The sequence below is a fragment of the Cervus elaphus genome, chromosome 1 (genome assembly GCF_910594005.1).
Source record: "Cervus elaphus chromosome 1, mCerEla1.1, whole genome shotgun sequence".
In the NCBI taxonomy this organism is placed as follows: Eukaryota; Metazoa; Chordata; class Mammalia; order Artiodactyla; family Cervidae; genus Cervus; species Cervus elaphus.
In genome coordinates, this window is record NC_057815.1 from 98,768,750 (window position 1) to 98,785,650 (window position 16,901).

At 59.2% G+C, this 16,901-nt stretch overlaps 1 protein-coding gene across 2 annotated transcripts in view; it reads left to right on the forward strand.

Annotated features, from left to right (window-relative positions):
* LOC122680122 (beta-galactosidase-1-like protein 2) overlaps nucleotides 1–16,901 on the forward strand; it is a 39,202-nt gene that overhangs the window by 1,735 nt on the left and 20,566 nt on the right. Inside the window, exons 2-5 of one of the 2 annotated variants that reach the window (XM_043881155.1) lie at nucleotides 10,528–10,725; nucleotides 13,548–13,616; nucleotides 14,071–14,166; nucleotides 16,075–16,183. In XM_043881155.1, the coding sequence (XP_043737090.1) occupies nucleotides 10,528–10,725; nucleotides 13,548–13,616; nucleotides 14,071–14,166; nucleotides 16,075–16,183 (472 nt within the window). The remainder of the gene's footprint in view (nucleotides 1–10,527; nucleotides 10,726–13,547; nucleotides 13,617–14,070; nucleotides 14,167–16,074; nucleotides 16,184–16,901) is intronic. The other variant, XM_043881242.1, reaches the window with a different exon arrangement.

Below are 16,901 nucleotides of genomic sequence, written 5' to 3' on the forward strand. Positions count from 1 at the left end.
GCCTTCCGCCCAGGTCCCTCTGTCCCACTTGGGCTGGACACCGAGACCTGAGTCTGGAGGCCAGAGCCAGCTCCCTCCCCTGCCTGATGCCTGGATGGCCAGGTCACCCGCCGACTGGGGCCTCTCCCAGCTGTTGGGAACGTGGACGCGGTCCCCAAAGTAGAGGTCACGCGGGGATGGGCCGCAGAGCCGGGAGCTCCAGGTCAGGGGCGGCTGTGTGGGTGGGGGAGGGGCTGCTTGGTCGCAGCCTTTTTTTTTTTTCTTCGTGAACTTTTACCTGGATTGGTTCGTGGTCAATCACTGCTGTTTGCTGACATCATATCCAAGAGAAGACTTTTGAGGAAGATTTCAGCCTTTGGTTTTTTAGCTTGAACATTGGTCTTAAAAAAATCACCTTGATGGCAGTATAACCGTCGTGTAATCAGTCGCACGTGTAGCAGGTGTGTCTGCTGGGTTCTGACACATGCACCATCCGTGGAGCGACCACCGCAGCTGTGACAGAGTGGGTGTCCACCAGCCCCGGAAGCTCACTGGTGCCCCTGGGTCCCATGCTCGCATCTCCCCAAGAACACTCATATGCTGCATTTGGCCTCAGACACTACCTGGCATCCTCTCAAGCTTACAGAGGTGTAACCCTCTGCCTTGGCTGACTTTCTTCACTTGGCATGTTTCTTGGGGTCCAGGGTGTGTGTGCTGGGTGAACCTCGGCTCCGAACCTCTCCTTCTCCACAAGCACAAGAATGCCTGCCTGGTGTGACAAGGGCGTGGTTCCCGTTCAGGACCTTCCCTCAGTATCTGCGCCTCACTGAGCAACCCCCAGGGAGCTCTGTGTCTCTCTAAGCTAGAGGTCAGCTGCAGAGTCGGCAGGGCCAGAGCCGAGGCGGGCCGCCTGCATCGCCTCCCGAGGGAGGTTGTCTTTGCTGCTCCCGCCCTGCCAGGGTCTGGGTTCCAGAAAGTCGCTCCTCCCCTGGGAGGGAGAGGAGAAGGACCTCTCAGGCGACCCGGGGACATGGGTCACAGCCTCGGAACCAGGTCGCTCTCTTTGGTCCCCTCCTCTGAGGGCGTTGAGTGCCGGACCATGTCCTTCCAGGCATCTGTGAGGTCACGGGTTTTATGGGCTTCGGCTGTTCCGTACGCTGCTCTCCGTGGAGCCCAAGTCATCGCTGCTGGAACGCTCCAGGTCTCACGTTCTGGCAGCAAAGCTCTCAGCCCGTGGGAGTGTCACCCCTGACACACCTGGGGAAGGGGGGCAGGTGTCTGAGACCCTGTGCCAGAGGAGAGGGTGGGTGCTGAGGGTCTGTGACTGGGGGACCGGGATCTCAGCAAATGCGTGGACGCTGAAGGTCTGTGATCAGGGGACTGGGGTCTCAGCAAGTGCGTGGACGCTGAGGGTCTGTGATCGGGGGACTGGGGTCTCAGCAAGTGCGTGGACGCTGAGGGTCTGTGATCGGGGGACTGGGGTCTCAGCAAGTGCGTGGACGCTGAGGGTCTGTGATCGGGGGACTGGGGTCTCAGCAAGTGCGTGGACGCTGAGGGTCTGTGATCAGGGGACTGGGGTCTCAGCAAGTGCGTGGATGCTGAGGGTCTGTGATCGGGTGACCGGGGTCTCAGCAAGTGCGTGGATGCTGAAGGTCTGTGATCAGGTGACCAGGGTGCCCCAGAGACCAGCCCTGAGGCCTCCGGAGCCTCAGCCCCCCAAATATCAGGACTCCGGCCAAGGAGTCCTCTCCTCTTGGAAGGAGCCGGGGAAGTAAACATGCTTCATTTCCATGATGCGACTCCAGTCCTCTCGTGTCACCTGGAATGCTCTTCTGGTGAAGCGGCAGGAGACGCCAGGGCTCAGAGACCCTCTCAGGACGCGTGGGGTCTGAGGGCACCAGGCCCCGTCCAGCATCCAGCAGCGGGGGCTTGCTGCCTGCTCACCATTTACTTTTATGTTTGCTTAAATCGATTGGTCTGGCTGTCAAAGGCTGTGTTGAGAGTCCCCCTCGTGTGCTGCCTCTCCTGGACGAAAGGGCAGTGGATTCTTAGAGGCTCGTGGTAAGAAAGCGGGTGCGTCTCAACGGGGGTGCACAGGAGACCCTTAGTTACTGCCCCTGCTCCCGCCCCCCGCCTCCCACGATGGTTGGCGGGGCTGTTCCTTTCAAGAGCACCTTTGCGTTGTTCTTACAAACAACGCAAGTTATTTTGTGACTAGGTCATCTAGGAAGAAGGATGAAGCCTTCAAATAAAGTAAAGGGGAAAATGAGGTCCCTGGGTTCCCATCTCCCCGCCCGGAGGTGGCCCCCATCATGGAGATGCTCAGGGGTGTCCCGTGCGTACGAAGACGGCTGTAGGCGGCACTCTATCTGTCCAGTTATTCAAACTGCTCCCTCCTGAAAGACATCCATGGCTGCAAACCAGGCTGCAGTGAACGTCTGTGGGTGAGATTTCTGAACTAGAATCTCTGACTGTATGAGGCGCTCATTTTAAGTCTTGATCGACATTTACATTAAGTAAGTAAACAGCAGATTCTCTTTCTGTTGGGTCAGCCTGAGCTCTGTGGTCTGAGGGTTAGATCTGTGTGTCCAGTCTGTGTCCTCTAAGAGCTAACCCAGCTCTGTCTGTCTCAGGAGGTAAGTCCCATGGGGTGGACTTTGAAAGCAATTTATTTAGGTTGCACTTGTTCGGTCCAATCCTTTTCTTCTGATTCCTCGAGTCTTCGAGATCAGAGTCTTGTCATGGGGGCGCCTGGAGGTTTGCTCACAGAGCTTTCCCTTCTGGGCACATCCTCTGCCGCTGCTGCCAGTGGGAACGTTCCCCAAAGTGAGAGCACGGGGTCCCCTGACGTCCGGTCACTCTGTGCTGTTCGTGTGTGGTGGAATCCGAATGAGGGGTGTCACTGCACGACGGGGTCTTGGGGTCTCCTCGAGTAGATATTGTTCACACATGAACTCCTATGGGCTTTAGACAGGGCTGCTGGCCTGGCCTGCGGGGCCAGAACTCCCCCGCTCACCAGGTCCTTCCCACGGGGATGGGCAGGGGTGCCAGGAGCGGTGGGCACAGGCCTGCGGATGCTGCCCGATGGATGGAAGGCCAGCCCTCTGGAAACAGTTAACGCCTCTCCCAGCGAAGCAGGAGCCATGGCCTGGTGCACACGGCCAAGGAGTGCAGCCACGAGGCTGGGCAGACCCGGGCAGAGCTGCAGATCTCGGGGCTCATGGGCTGATGCAGGCGGCACTCTTCTGGAGTGGGGGTGTCAGAGGCGCTGGCCAGGAATGGGGAGGGGGTGGATCCCTCCCCAGGCCCCCAGCCCCCGCTGACTGCACACAGCTGAAGGCTGGTGAGACCCCAAGCCCCCAGGTGGGCGGTTCCGGAGACCGGGTGGCTGATGAAGCTGGGCCTCAGGAGCGTGTGGCCACATCCGTCTTCAGAGTGATGAGGAGAAGCGTGTATTTCAGTCCCAAGTGTGAGGGTGTCTTCATCGTGTTCTCCTGGGTGACAGCCTCAGGCACGGCCACGTGGATGGGCGGTGTGTTTTCACGGTCAGCATCTTTAGAGCGAAGCCCTGGACGCAGACTCAGCGGAACCTCACCAAGTGGGCACCGGTGTGCGTTATGTGCGGAGACAGAGAGGCATCCGGAATTCAGAAGAGAGTGTAGATGGGAGCTCCTGCTGGAAGGAAGGCAGCGGCCCTGGTCTCCGCAGAAAGTGTCATCAGGGCACGTCCCTGGTGGTCCGGTGGCTGAGACTGTGCCCTCGTGCAGGGGGCCCAGCTTCTAGCCCTGGTCAGGGAACTGGATCCCGCATGTGGCAACTGAATGTTCTGCGTGCCACATTGAAAACTGAAGATCCCATGTGCCACTGCTAAGCCCCAGAGCAGCCAAATAAATAAATGTTTTTTGTTTTCTTTTTAGTTTCATCAGGAATGAACTGCTCGCGGGAAAGCAGCAGTAAGCAGGGCTTCCCTGGGGTTGGTGGGCTCCGAGCGCACAGGCCTCCGTCAGAAGGAGAGGCCCCCGCCTGAGCCCGCCACAGGCCCTGGTGCCTTTCTCAACCGTGGCTCGTCAGCTGCTCGGGAAGCCGGAGGTGGTTATTAGTGTAACGAGCAGCAGCACTGATGATCATCGTCTGTATTAGTGACTGTTTACGTTGTTGTTTATGGGGCTCTGACATGTATCACCTTGTTCTCTCACAGTGTTCCTTGGAGAAACCCAGCATTTGTTATCCTGGTTTTCCCGGTGCAGCCGTCCCTATTATTAGTGTACTGAGGACTTGTTAGTTACCTACCAGAAAGTCCTCCTTGGAGAGACCCAGCGTTTATCACCCTGGTTTTCCTGGTGGAGCCATTCCTATTATTAGTGTATTGAGAACTCGTTATTTACCTACCAGAAAGTCCTCAAAGCTGCTGGTTCTCCAGTGTTTGGCCTTTGATAGCAACTCCAGCTTTGCTCTTTTCAGTGTTAATTTTACCCCTCTTAATGAACACCGAGAGGAAGATTTTTTTAATCTAGAAAATCATAGGATCTAGAGAGACGGGTAAGGAGAAGCCCCACCCTGGAGGAGTCTCTGCAGATGTGTTTCAGAGGACAAGCTGCAAGGCTGCTGATCTCAGGTCTACCCTGGGGAACGGCCACAGTGCAGACTTGGACTCAGTAGGTCCCAGTAGGGCCTGCGTGTCTGCGTTTCTGACGAGCTCCAGGCGTGGCACGGGCAGGGGAAGGGCACACCTGGAGACAGAGCCCAATGACTTGTCATCCACGGGGGCAAGGGGTCACAGAGAGCCATCTCCCACCCCACCTGCACCCCTGCACCTGCCAGGTGGGGGAGGCCCTCACAGCTTTTGGGGAGATGGGGTTGTGAACAGATGTTATGTCAGTGACTTGGGGAACTCCCAGGAGCTCTTCTGTTGAAGTTCTGGCCAGTGATCAGGGACTGCTTCCTGGTGGAATGATTGCTCAGTGGGGGGTGTGTGTGTGTGTGTTTGTATGTGTATTTGTGCATTCACCGCTGGACGGTCAGTGATCAGTGTGCCGTGTGTGTCTGTGTGTACCCGTGTGTGTGTGTGTGCCCGTGTGTGTGTGTGAGTGTGTGTGCCCGCGCACTGCTGGATGGGCAGTGATCAGTGTGCACGTGTGTGTGTGTGTGTGCACTGCTGGACAGTCAGTGACCAGCAGGCCCGTGTGTGTGTGCGTGTGTGTGTGTGTGCACTGCTGGATGGTCAGTGATCAGTGTGCATGTGTGTGTGTGTGCACTGCTGGATGGTCAGTGATCAGTGTGCCCGTGTGTGTGTGTGTGTGTGTGAGGGTGTGTGTGAGTGTGTGTGCACTGCTGGACGGTCGTGATCAGTGTGCCCCTGTGTGTGTGTGTGTTAGTGTGTGCACTGCTGGATGGTCAGTGATCAGTGTGTGTGTGTGTGCCCGTGTGTGTGTGTGTGTGAGTGTGTGTGCCCGCGCACTGCTGGATGGGCAGTGATCAGTGTGCACGTGTGTGTGTGTGTGTGCACTGCTGGACAGTCAGTGACCAGCAGGCCCGTGTGTGTGTGTGTGTGTGTGTATATGTGTGCACTGCTGGACGGTCAGTGATCAGTGTGTGTGTGTGTGTGTATGTGTGCACTGTTGGACGGTCAGTGATCAGTGTGCGTGTGTGTGTGAGTGTGTGTGAGGGTGTGTGTGAGTGTGTCTGAACTGCTAGACAGTCGTGATCAGTGTGCCCCTGTGTGTGTGTGTGTGTGTGTGTGAGTGTGTGCACTGCTGGGTGGTCAGTGATCAGTGTGCGTGTGTGTGTGTGTGCACTGCTGGATGGTCAGTGATCAGTGTGCCTGTGTGTGTGTGTGTGTGTGTGTGAGTGTGTGTGTGAGTGTGTGTGAACTGCTGGACGGTTGTGATCAGTGTGCCCCTGTGTGTGTGTGTGTGAGTGTGTGCCCTGCTGGATGGTCAGTGATCAGTGTGTGTGTGTGTGTGTGCCCGTGTGTGTGTGTGAGTGTGTGTGCACTGCTGGACAGTCAGTGATCAGTGTGCCCCTGTGTGTGTGTGTGAGTGTGTGTGCACTGCTGGATGGTCAGTGATCAGTGTGCGTGTGTGTGAGTGTGTGTGCACTGCTGGATGGTCAGTGATCAGTGTGTGTGTGTGTGTGTGTATGTGTGCACTGCTGGGATGGTCAGTGATCGGTGTGCGTGTGTGTGTGAGTGTGAGTGTGTGTCCACTGCTGGACGGTCAGTGATCAGTGTGCCCCTGTGTGTGTGTGTGTGTGTGTGCGCACTGCTGGATGGTCAGTGATCAGTGTGCCCCTGTGTGTGTGTGTGAGTGTGTGTGCACTGCTGGATGGTCAGTGATCAGTGTGCGTGTGTGTGAGTGTGTGTGCACTGCTGGATGGTCAGTGATCAGTGTGCGTGTGTGTGTGTGTGTGTGTGTGTGTGTGTGTGTGCACTGCTGGGATGGTCAGTGATCGGTGTGCATGTGTGTGTGAGTGTGAGTGTGTGTCCACTGCTGGACGGTCAGTGATCAGTGTGCCCCTGTGTGTGTGTGTGTGTGTGTACTGCTGGATGGTCAGTGATCAGTGTGCCCCTGTGTGTGTGTGTGTGTGTGCACTGCTGGGCAGTCGTGATCAGTGTGCATGTGTGTGTGTGCACTGCTGGACGGTCAGTGATCAGTGTGCGTGTGTGTATGTGTGTGTGTGCACTGCTGGATGGTCAGTGATCAGTGTGCGTGTGTGTATGTGTGTGTGTGCACTGCTGGATGGTCAGTGATCAGTGTGCGTGTGTGTGTGTGTGTGCACTGCTGGATGGTCAGTGATCAGTGTGTGTGTGTGTGTGTGTGCACTGCTGGATGGTCAGTGATCAGTGTGCGTGTGTGTGTGTGTGCACTGCTGGATGGTCAGTGATCAGTGTGTGTGTGTGTGTGTGTGCACTGCTGGATGGTCAGTGATCAGTGTGCGTGTGTGTGTGTGTGCACTGCTGGATGGTCAGTGATCAGTGTGTGTGTGTGTGTGTGTGTGTGCATTGCTGGATGGTCAGTGATCAGTGTGCGTGTGTGTGTGTGTGCACTGCTGGATGGTCAGTGATCAGTGTGTGTGTGTGTGTGTGTGTGTGTGCACTGCTGGATGGTCAGTGATCAGTGTGTGTGTGTGTGTGTGTGTGCACTGCTGGATGGTCAGTGATCAGTGTGTGTGTGTGTGTGTGTGCACTGCTGGATGGTCAGTGATCAGTGTGTGTGTGTGCACTGCTGGATGGTCAGTGATCAGTGTGTGTGTGCGTGTGTGTGTGTGTGTGTGCGTGCACTGCTGGACCGTCAGTGATCAGTGTGCCTGTTGTGAAGCAGAGAATCTGCACGCAGCTCTGCCCCTCCTCGCCTGGGTGAGCGCGGGGAGGTTAGGTGAGGCTGAAGGCCACGGAAGCCCGTGCAACACGATGCGTGAAGGAAGGTAGAGTGTGTTCTTTGGAGAAGATGTGCTCAGAGAGCGGGGAGACCGTGCTCGGCTGTGGGTGAGCTGGAGGCCTCCCACGAGCAGCAGGAGCTGGTGCCGAGCCAGGCGCGGCCCGGGAGGCAGGCGGGGGCGGGAGGCGGCCAGGCGGTGGCCACGGAGCTCACAGGCCTCCTTGTGCCATGCTGGGGCTCACGCTCCAGGGCGGGTGGGCAGGGTCCTGCAAGGCCCAGGTGGTGAGTGTGTCCAGGTTTGAGGACCCTGCTGTCTGCCGTCACGTCACTGAGCCCGAGCAGCACAGACTGTGTAGACAGGTGGCAGGTTATCAGTAAAATTATGGATGCTGAAATGTCAAGTTCAATACAACTGTTTTATGTCCCTAAGTATTCTTCTTTTGATTTTTTCCAACCATTTACAAATGTGAAAACTGTTCTCAGCTGGCAGACTGCACGCAGGCACAAGGTGGGGGGGCGTGTGGAGTCTGGCGTCTGCAGACTCTTGGCTTCGGGCAGCTGCCCAGTGGACAGTGCTTTCACCATGAAATTGACAACTGAAATAAGATGACTTGGCACAACAACCAGCACGTTAAAGATAGTGAAATGCTGAATTAAACAGAGAAGGCAACGGCACCCCACTCCAGTACTCTTGCCTGGAAAATCCCGTGGATGGAGGAGTCTGGTAGGCTGTAGTCCACGGGGTCGCTAAGAGTTGGATACAACCGAGTGACTTCACTTTCGCTTTTCACTTTCCTGCATTGGAGAAGGAAATGGCAACCCACTCCAGTGTTTTTGCCTGCAGAATCCCAGGGACGGGGGAGCCTGGTAGGCTGCCGTCTATGGGGTCACACAGAGTTGGACATGACTGAAGCGACTTAGCAGCAGCAGCTGAATTAAATGGGAAAGAATGGAAAGATTGGGATTGTTCATATCAGGGACACAAAAAGCCTACTGAAGCTATTCTATTTGCAAAGCATGTTAAAATGAATTAATTTCAAACAGTGAGAAGATGCTTTTGCTGCTTGTAAGATACATCTTTGACAGCAAGTCTCGTTGAGCCCGTCCCTGCGTGTCCCGTGGACAGCATGCCTTGTGGCTCGTGAGGGCGGCCTTGCCACAGGCTCTTTCCTCGTACTTCCCTGGTGCCCGACCCTCGTGCAGCCCTTGTGAGCACTTAGGACAGGTGATGGCCGCAGTTGCTGGGGCACGGCCATGCCAGGGAGCCAGGGTCTGCAGCCCCCAGCGATGGCACTACCAAGGGGAGGCCCAGGGCTCACGTCCAGACTCTCCTCTCAGAGATCCTGCTTTTGTTTCTACATCCCTGTGCAGGTGGTCATTTGGGAGAACTGTATTTTTAAATTTCATTTTAAGTCACTTGGAACATGGAACTTTTTGAAGAAGGAAGCCACTGATAGGTTTACAGTTACCCACAGATGACCATTTCACAGTCTCCAAGTGTATTCCTCCCCCATCCACTGGTGACCGTAACTTTGTGTTTGTTCTTTTACATTCGTGATTTTAGTTCTATTTTGTAAGTTCATTTGTACCACTCTTTTTAGGGTCTACATTATAAGCAATATCATATATTTGCCTTTGATTTGCTTTACTCAGTATGAACTCTCTAGGTCCATCTGTATTGCTGCAAGTGGCGTTATTTTGTTCTTTTTGTGGCTGAGTAATATTCCTTTGTACCACATCTTTATCCATTCATCTGTCGACGGACGTCTAGGTGGCTTCCATGTCCTGGCTATTGTAAATAGTGCTGCAATGAGCGCTGGGGTGCATGTGTCTTTCTGAATTATAGGGCTTCCCTGGTAGCTCAGCTGGTAAAGAATGTGCCTCAGTGCAGGAGACCCTGGTTCAATCCCTGGGTTGGGAAGATGCCCTGGAAAAGGGAAAGGCTACGCACTCCAGTGTTCTTGGGCTTCCCTGTGGCTCAGCTGGTAAGGAATTATGGTACTACAGCTATACGCCCAGGAGTGGGATTGCCAGATCATATGGTAGTTCTGTTTTTAGATTTCGAAGGACTCTCCAGACTGTTCTCCACAGTGGCTGTCCCTGTCGCTGCCTCTTATGTCTCGCTTCAGCAGACGTGCAGTCACTGTCATTGCGGGGGAGACATCTCAGTTTCTGTCCCAGTCTCAGCGAGGACCAGGTGTGGGACCAGCCGGGGTCTGCACAGCTGAGGAGCACAGGCTGGGGCAGTCCGTCCACACTGCCCGTTACATGGCCGGTCAGACCCGAGCCCGTGGCGTGGAGGCGGGGGGAGAGATGGCCTCCACACACGCCCGTGGCCGGTGAGGCTTGGGCGGGCAAGACTGTGTCTCAGCCAGGGCTGGTTCTTATGAGCCTCTTTCAACCGTGTTTGAGTTTAGCTTCTGTTTGAAGATAAATGGAAACACCAGAGAGGCGTAGGGGCCTTTTCAAAGCAGGGCCAAGGCAGCAGTGACCATTCCTGTCCTCCCGTCCCCAGCTCTCCTCAGCGTCCAGCTTGTCTCACTGCTTCCTCTGAGAGACGGGCTGGCAGGGTGATGGGGTGGGGGTTGTGTGTCGCGTGAGGGCTCCCTCCCCGCCGCCAGTCCTCCAACTCCAGGGCGCACATTCTGTGGACTCACCTTCCTGGCAGCCCCCTGGTGGGTGCTCCCCGTCCAGACGCCCCTCGGCCACACCCGGTCCTCAGGAACATGAACCTTGGACGCAGGGTCCCTGAGCAGACGCTGTTCCTAACTGGTCCCTCTCTCCAGGTATCTGCTCCGCCAGCCTGGGGGCTGTGACCTTGAGGTGACCCCGAGGTACCATGTCAAGTAGCCGCTGCTTTGATGTGTGTCCTGTGGCCGCTGTAGGAAGCCACGTCCGCCCCGACTCCTCTCGGTCCCAGCACCGAAAGGCAGCTTCTCCGCCCTTAGGCCTCTGCCCGTGTGCACCCCGACCTCCCTTCTGAGTGTGGCCCCGTGTTGAAAGCCGGCTTGTCTGTTCCTCGCTGGCTGGGTGTGAGCGCCGCTGACGCGCGTGGCAGCCTCGAGTCTGCTGGCGTCGGGGCCGTCCGGGGGCTGGAGGCGGAGGCGGGGACCGGCTGCCCGCAGCCCCCGCGCCCGGCTGGCGGGCGGCTCTGAGGCCCTGTCTCCTGCAGGCTGAACTGGAGCGGCCTCGGCGCCTCGTTGTTGTGGCGCCGGCACCTAGGGCTGCGGGCCGATGGCCAGAACTTCAAGCTGGAGAACTCGGCCTTCTGGATCTTCGGGGGCTCCATCCACTACTTCCGGGTGCCCCGGGCCTACTGGAGGGACCGTCTCCTGAAGCTGCGGGCCTGTGGCCTCAACACGCTGACCACGTGAGCGCCGCCCCGCGCCCCGCGCCCCTCACCTGGCCCGGCCCCCCGTGGGTGTAAGGGGGAGGAGCCCGGCCCCCGCGTGGGTCTAAGGGGGAGCAGCCCGGCCCCCCGTGGGTGTAAGGGGGAGGAGCCCGGCCCCCCGTGGGTGTAAGGGGGAGGAGCCCGGCCCCCCCGTGGGTGTAAGGGGGAGCAGCCCGGCCCCCCCGTGGGTGTAAGGGGGAGCAGCCCGGCCCCCCCCCGTGGGTGTAAGGGGGAGCAGCCCGGCCCCCCCGTGGGGGTAAGGGGGAGGAGCCCGGCCCCCCCGTGGGTGTAAGGGGGAGGAGCCCGGCCCCCCCGTGGGTGTAAGGGGGAGGAGCCCGGCCCCCGCGTGGGTCTGAGGCGGAGGAGCCCGGCCCCCGCGTGGGTCTGAGGCGGAGGAGCCCGGCCCCCGCGTGGGTCTGAGGCGGAGGAGCCCGGCCCCCCGTGGGTGTAAGGGGGAGGAGCCCGGCCCCGCGTGGGTGTAAGGGGGAGGAGCCCGGCCCCCGCGTGGGTCTGAGGCGGAGGAGCCCGGCCCCCGCGTGGGTCTGAGGCGGAGGAGCCCGGCCCCCCGTGGGTGTAAGGGGGAGGAGCCCGGCCCCCCGTGGGTGTAAGGGGGAGCAGCCCGGCCCCCCCGTGGGTCTAAGGGGGAGCAGCCCGGCCCCCCGTGGGTGTAAGGGGGGGGAGCCCGGCCCCCCGTGGGTGTAAGGGGGAGCAGCCCGGCCCCCCCGTGGGTGTAAGGGGGAGCAGCCCGGCCCCCCCGTGGGTGTAAGGGGGAGGAGCCCGGCCCCCCCGTGGGTGTAAGGGGGAGGAGCCCGGCCCCCCCGTGGGTGTAAGGGGGAGGAGCCCGGCCCCCCCGTGGGTGTAAGGGGGAGGAGCCCGGCCCCCCGTGGGTGTAAGGGGGAGGAGCCCGGCCCCCCGTGGGTGTAAGGGGGAGGAGCCCGGCCCCCGCGTGGGTCTGAGGCGGAGGAGGAGCCCGGCCCCCGCGTGGGTCTGAGGCGGAGGAGCCCGGCCCCCGCGTGGGTCTGAGGCGGAGGAGCCCGGCCCCCCGTGTGTGTAAGGGGGAGGAGCCCGGCCCCCCCGTGGGTGTAAGGGGGAGCAGCCCGGCCCCCCCGTGGGTGTAAGGGGGAGCAGCCCGGCCCCCCCGTGGGTGTAAGGGGGAGGAGCCCGGCCCCCGCGTGGGTCTGAGGCGGAGGAGCCCGGCCCCCGCGTGGGTCTGAGGCGGAGGAGCCCGGCCCCCGCGTGGGTCTGAGGCGGAGGAGCCCGGCCCCCGCGTGGGTCTGAGGCGGAGGAGCCTGGCCCCCGCGTGGGTCTGAGGGAGGAGCCCCCCTCCCCCCTTGCCGAGGTGTGTGTGGACTTTCCCAGCACACCTGTCTCCATATCGCTTTCTGGAATCGTCTTCAGAAGCTGCGGTTTCCCTCCTGGAATAAGCGCAGGGTCAGCCGGTGGTGGCCACCCACCTCTGTGCTGATCCGGGAATCAGTTACCACATGGGCTCGGTTGGGAAAAAAATCTTGATCATTTTGTGGATGTCTTTTTCAGCATTTCCAACAGATGTTTAGATCCAAGTCTATGAAATCAAGTGCATGATCAGGCTGGGTTATTAAAACTTCAGGCAAAAATGTGTGATTATAAGTCAAGGACGTGGGTTTTCTTGGTAGTTTATGAACCGATTTTTGAAGACAGTTCTAAGAACAGTTACGGGGTGTTCTGAGCCATGACAGCATCAGTTGAACAAAGTATGTGATTTTCCAGGAAGGTTACCTAGTGGGATCCATTTATTTCTGGTCCTAAGGGGGGCACATGCTCGTGTTACAGGGCTCCTGACAGGGGCTGAGCATTTTGCCTTATAAGATCAGGAGAGTCTGTATGAGCTCTTGAGTCTGAAGTGGAAGCAGGAAGCCACCTATTCACCTTTGCAATCGGAGACCTTCCCCCAGAGGCTGGCGTGGGTGGCGTCCAGGAGAGGGGCATCCGGGACTCAGGCAGCCACTTAAGGAGCTTACATTTCCTGATCTTCTCTTTGGGTAAGAACCTCAGTCTGTGGCAGGGTTGGGATTCTGAGTATTGCGTTAAGAGCAGTGCTGGGGAGTAGGGCTCCTTTTTTCCCCTACTTTTGTTGCCGACCAGGGTTCTAGGACTCTGATCAACAGGCACTGACCAGAGGCCAGAGGAGGGTCGCAGGAGAGGGTGTACCTGAGGGAAGCAAAAGCAGTAACTGGGGCTCCTCCCAGGGGTGGGGGTGGGTCTGGAGGGGCTGGCGTGGGGATTAGGTGGTCCCCCCACTTGGTGGTGCTGCGTGGAAGGGGTCCTGCACGGACCCTGCTTTCGCCCCCGGCACCTCGGAAATGGCAGCTGGGTTCTGGGTCTTTCTGTGTCTTGGCTGTCCTTTGCCCTGCGTGCATGCGGTTGTGTTTAGTCTCTTAGCTTCTCTGTATTTTGTTGCTGGAGGTGTTTGTCCAGGTGCAGGCAATGCGGCAAGGGTTCCAGGTCCTAGCCTGCCTCACTTTTAACTGCTTTGCCCATAAAGTTACTTCTTTCTCTGGTGAAGAGAGAGGATGATGGAGAAGGGGGAGGGAGGGATACCCCCAGACCTCTTGGCCCCCTGCCCTTCTCCCGGCAGGGGTGGGGGGCTTGCGCTGCTTCTGTGAGCTCACTGGTCTCTCCAGTTCTTCTCCATTCCAGCCCTGCACGTGAGAAACCCGTCTTCAGCCTCATGAGGGTTTTAGGGACGGAGATGCTGGTCTGGGAGACAGAGTGGAGAACCACTGGAGGCCTCACACCTGTCACCCTCTTCCCTGCCACAGCTATGTCCCGTGGAACCTCCACGAGCCGCAGAGAGGCACATTCGACTTCTCTGGGAACCTGGACCTGGAGTAGGTTCTGTGACCCGGCCAGGTGGGGCCGGGGGCCTGAGGGACGGGGACTCACGGGGCATCCTGGGCAGAGAGGACCACAGGGGGAGCCTGTGCCGGGCCCCACGCCCTCCGTCGTGACCCCGCCACCCCCGGGCCGGGCCTGCCCCCACCCCCGAGCCCAGCCCTGAGGCCCCTCCCCAGGTGCCCGGCTCTGCAGGGTGGTCCCGGCTGGGCTGGGGGCCTCAGGTCAGGCCCTCAGTCAGGACCCCATGCCCCGGGCGAGGCTCTTTCTTCTCCTCGTGCCCCAGAGTGGTCTCACCGATGTCCCAGGCTGGGGGCTTGGCGGTGACCCCCGGGGGAGGGGCGGTGGTGTTCTGCCCTCAGCGTCCCCAGCCCCCCGGGGAGGGCCAGGCGGGCGAGGGGAGGGGGTGCTGGGCTCTGAGCCCTGAGAGTCAGTGACCCTGACCCCCAGGGCCTTCATCCTGCTGGCGGCGGAGGTGGGGCTGTGGGTGATCCTGCGTCCAGGCCCCTACATCTGCAGCGAGATGGACCTCGGGGGCCTGCCCAGGTGAGCGGGGCCGTGCCTCGGCGGTGGCTGGGGGTGCCCTGTGCGCTTGTGTGAGCGCTGAGCACCCCATGGGCCTGAAGTTGCTGCCTACGTGTACGTTTCACCCTGTGTGGAGGTTCTTTTTCAGAATAAGTGGCCCCCAAAGGGCAGCCTCGTCAGTGACGTCACAGTTACTGTCCCCGTCAGAGCCCATGTGGCTCCGCGCTGCAGGGCCGGGAGGCCGGTCTTAGGCGCCAGGCCCTGCTGCAGGGCTCGGCCTCGGTCTGGTCCCGCCCGCTCCAGACGGGCCTTGCTTTCTGAAAAACGGGAGAAGTCAAACCCACCCTCCTGTTCCTTAGATGTGCTACAAAGCATTTTTTTTTTAGGGGCGAGCATTTTGATAGAGGAGAAACACGCTGTTTTAGTTTTATCTTTTGCCTTCAGATCTCAGGCCCCGATGAGCTATCTTGGGATGGGGTCTCCACAGGAGTCAGAACCCTGCCTGTGGTTGGCTCAGGAGTCGGGCAGGATTACCTAGCGCCAGGGCCAGTCCTGGTCCCAGGTGTTATTACCACTAGTAATATTCCAGCAGAAGGGTTTCCTGTTGACGGGGTCCCATGCTCCCGGTTCTAGCTGCTAGCTCCCTCTCCCCAGTCTGCGGGGGTGGGGGGGCAGGCTGGTCCTGTGTGATGCCTTCTGCTCTGTGAAGGCCTCACTCTCACCCTCGGGCGATAGGGCCTGCCCCACTGCCCAGACCCTCGGTCGCTGGCCTTCAGCTCGGCGCGGGGCCCTGAGGCTCACACAGCCAGGGCAGCCTCGCCCCCTCCTCCCTGCGGATCAGAAACCCTGTGTCAGCAGCGCCTCCATTAAGTCTGAGCTCTGAAGCCCTCAGGCCTCCCTGCACCCTGGGCTCAGGTCCTGGGCGGGCATTCCCGGGGGGCAGAGCTGGGCTTGCTGCAAACGGAGTCCCAGCGGGGACCAGAGACTAGAGCTTTCCCTGTGAAGGACTCAGGCTTTGGCCCCAGGGGGCTGTCTCTCCACGGTCACCCAGTGACCTGACGCAATCATGGCTTTCTCAGCCTGTACTTCTTCTGGACCAGGATGCGAGGAGCACTGGGGCCTTTTGCAGGAAAACATGAATGTTCCTCAGAATCTGTATAAGGAAAACACCTTGGCTGCAGGTCTGGAAGTGGTGCTCCGTGCTTACCTGCTGGGTGAACACCACAGGCAGGCCAGAGCAGGGTTAACCTTCTTTGTCTCCAGCTCCCCCTCCCTCTCCCCTCCCCCCTCCCCATCCTCCCCTCCCCCACTCTCCCACACCCTCCTCTCCCCCTCCCTCTCCCCTCCCCCCTCCCCATCCTCCCCTCCCCCACTCTCCCACACCCTCCTCTCCCCCTCCCCCACCCCTCCCCCAGCAGGCCAGCCCAGGGTTAACTTTCTTTGTCTCTAGCTCCCCCTCCCCCCCCACCCCAGGCGAGCTCTGGATGCCGAGGACCCCTGCAGATGGGGAACAGCCGGGTTAGAAAGGGGAGGCCAGACCCCTTCTCTCGGCCCCCAGGCTGCCTTTTCTGCTGGCAGCAGAAGGCGATGCCTGTGTCCTCCAGTCTCAGGGATCCTCGACCCCTTTGTCTTCGCCCCTCTCTGATAAGATGTTGCGTAGTCTTGAGACATGGGCCTTGGCTTCAATGAAAAGCTTTGGTCCCTCTGACTGGCAGCCAGACCGCTGGCCCTGACTCAGAACTAGAATGGCCAGCGGTGCTGGGTCCTCGGGGGAAAGCAGGTTCTGGCCCGTGCCAGCGTCTGCCCTGCATCCTGACTGGCCTCCAGGATCACCCCTGGGCTCCCTTAAGCTGCTCCTTTTCAGCCGTCATCCTGCTCAGAGCAAACCCCCAGACGGTGAAACTAATCACCCTCCCCTTTTCATTCAAGCTGGTTACTCCGAGACCCTGACATGAGGCTGAGAACAACTTACAAGGGCTTCACGGAAGCAGTGGACCTTTATTTTGACCACCTGATGCTCAGGGTGGTGCCGCTCCAGGTAAAAGAGCAGACTGGGCCTGCCCTCCGCGCCCCCGCCGGTCAGGCTCTCGGCCCGGCTGGGCTCACGGCGCTTCCCGCGGCCGCGCCCTTCTCCGCGGAGGCCTGCCTGGTGCCGCGCTGCCGTGGGCGGGAAGCTCCGAAGGCCGGCGCGGTGCGGGCGGGCGCAGGGACGCGGCGCCGGGCGCGGGGTGGCGGCTCGCCTGGCCTGTCGGTCCGGACTCGCAGCGCGGGGTCCAGTTGTGCTGGAGAGACGCCCCTGGGACAGCCCCTCGCCTGTGAGGAGGGGGCCTTCTCCTTATAGTCTCCACTGATGACGTCCGGAGTCCGTCCTCTGGTTCCCAAAAGGGTGCAGGTTTATCGTTCAAAACACACGTCTTCAGATGAAGCTGGGGGAGAAAGTGTCTTAACGTGGCATCTAACAATTGGAAGCAATGAAAAAGCAGGAATGCAAATAAACCCAATTGCTTCTGTAAAAGAACTGCGACACTGAGAAATTAGTACAGTTAAAAAATTAGTTCATTGATAAAAGCGGCTGAGAGTCAGTGGTTTGGGATATTCACAGCACACAGATCAAAGGAACTGTTGGTCCTTTGTAGGGTGGGCAAATAACACACAGGATACCCCCATTACATGTGAACTTCAGATAAACAAGGAATACATTTCTTAAGTATACATATGTCCTAAATATTGCATGGGACAGGTACATTAAAAAATTC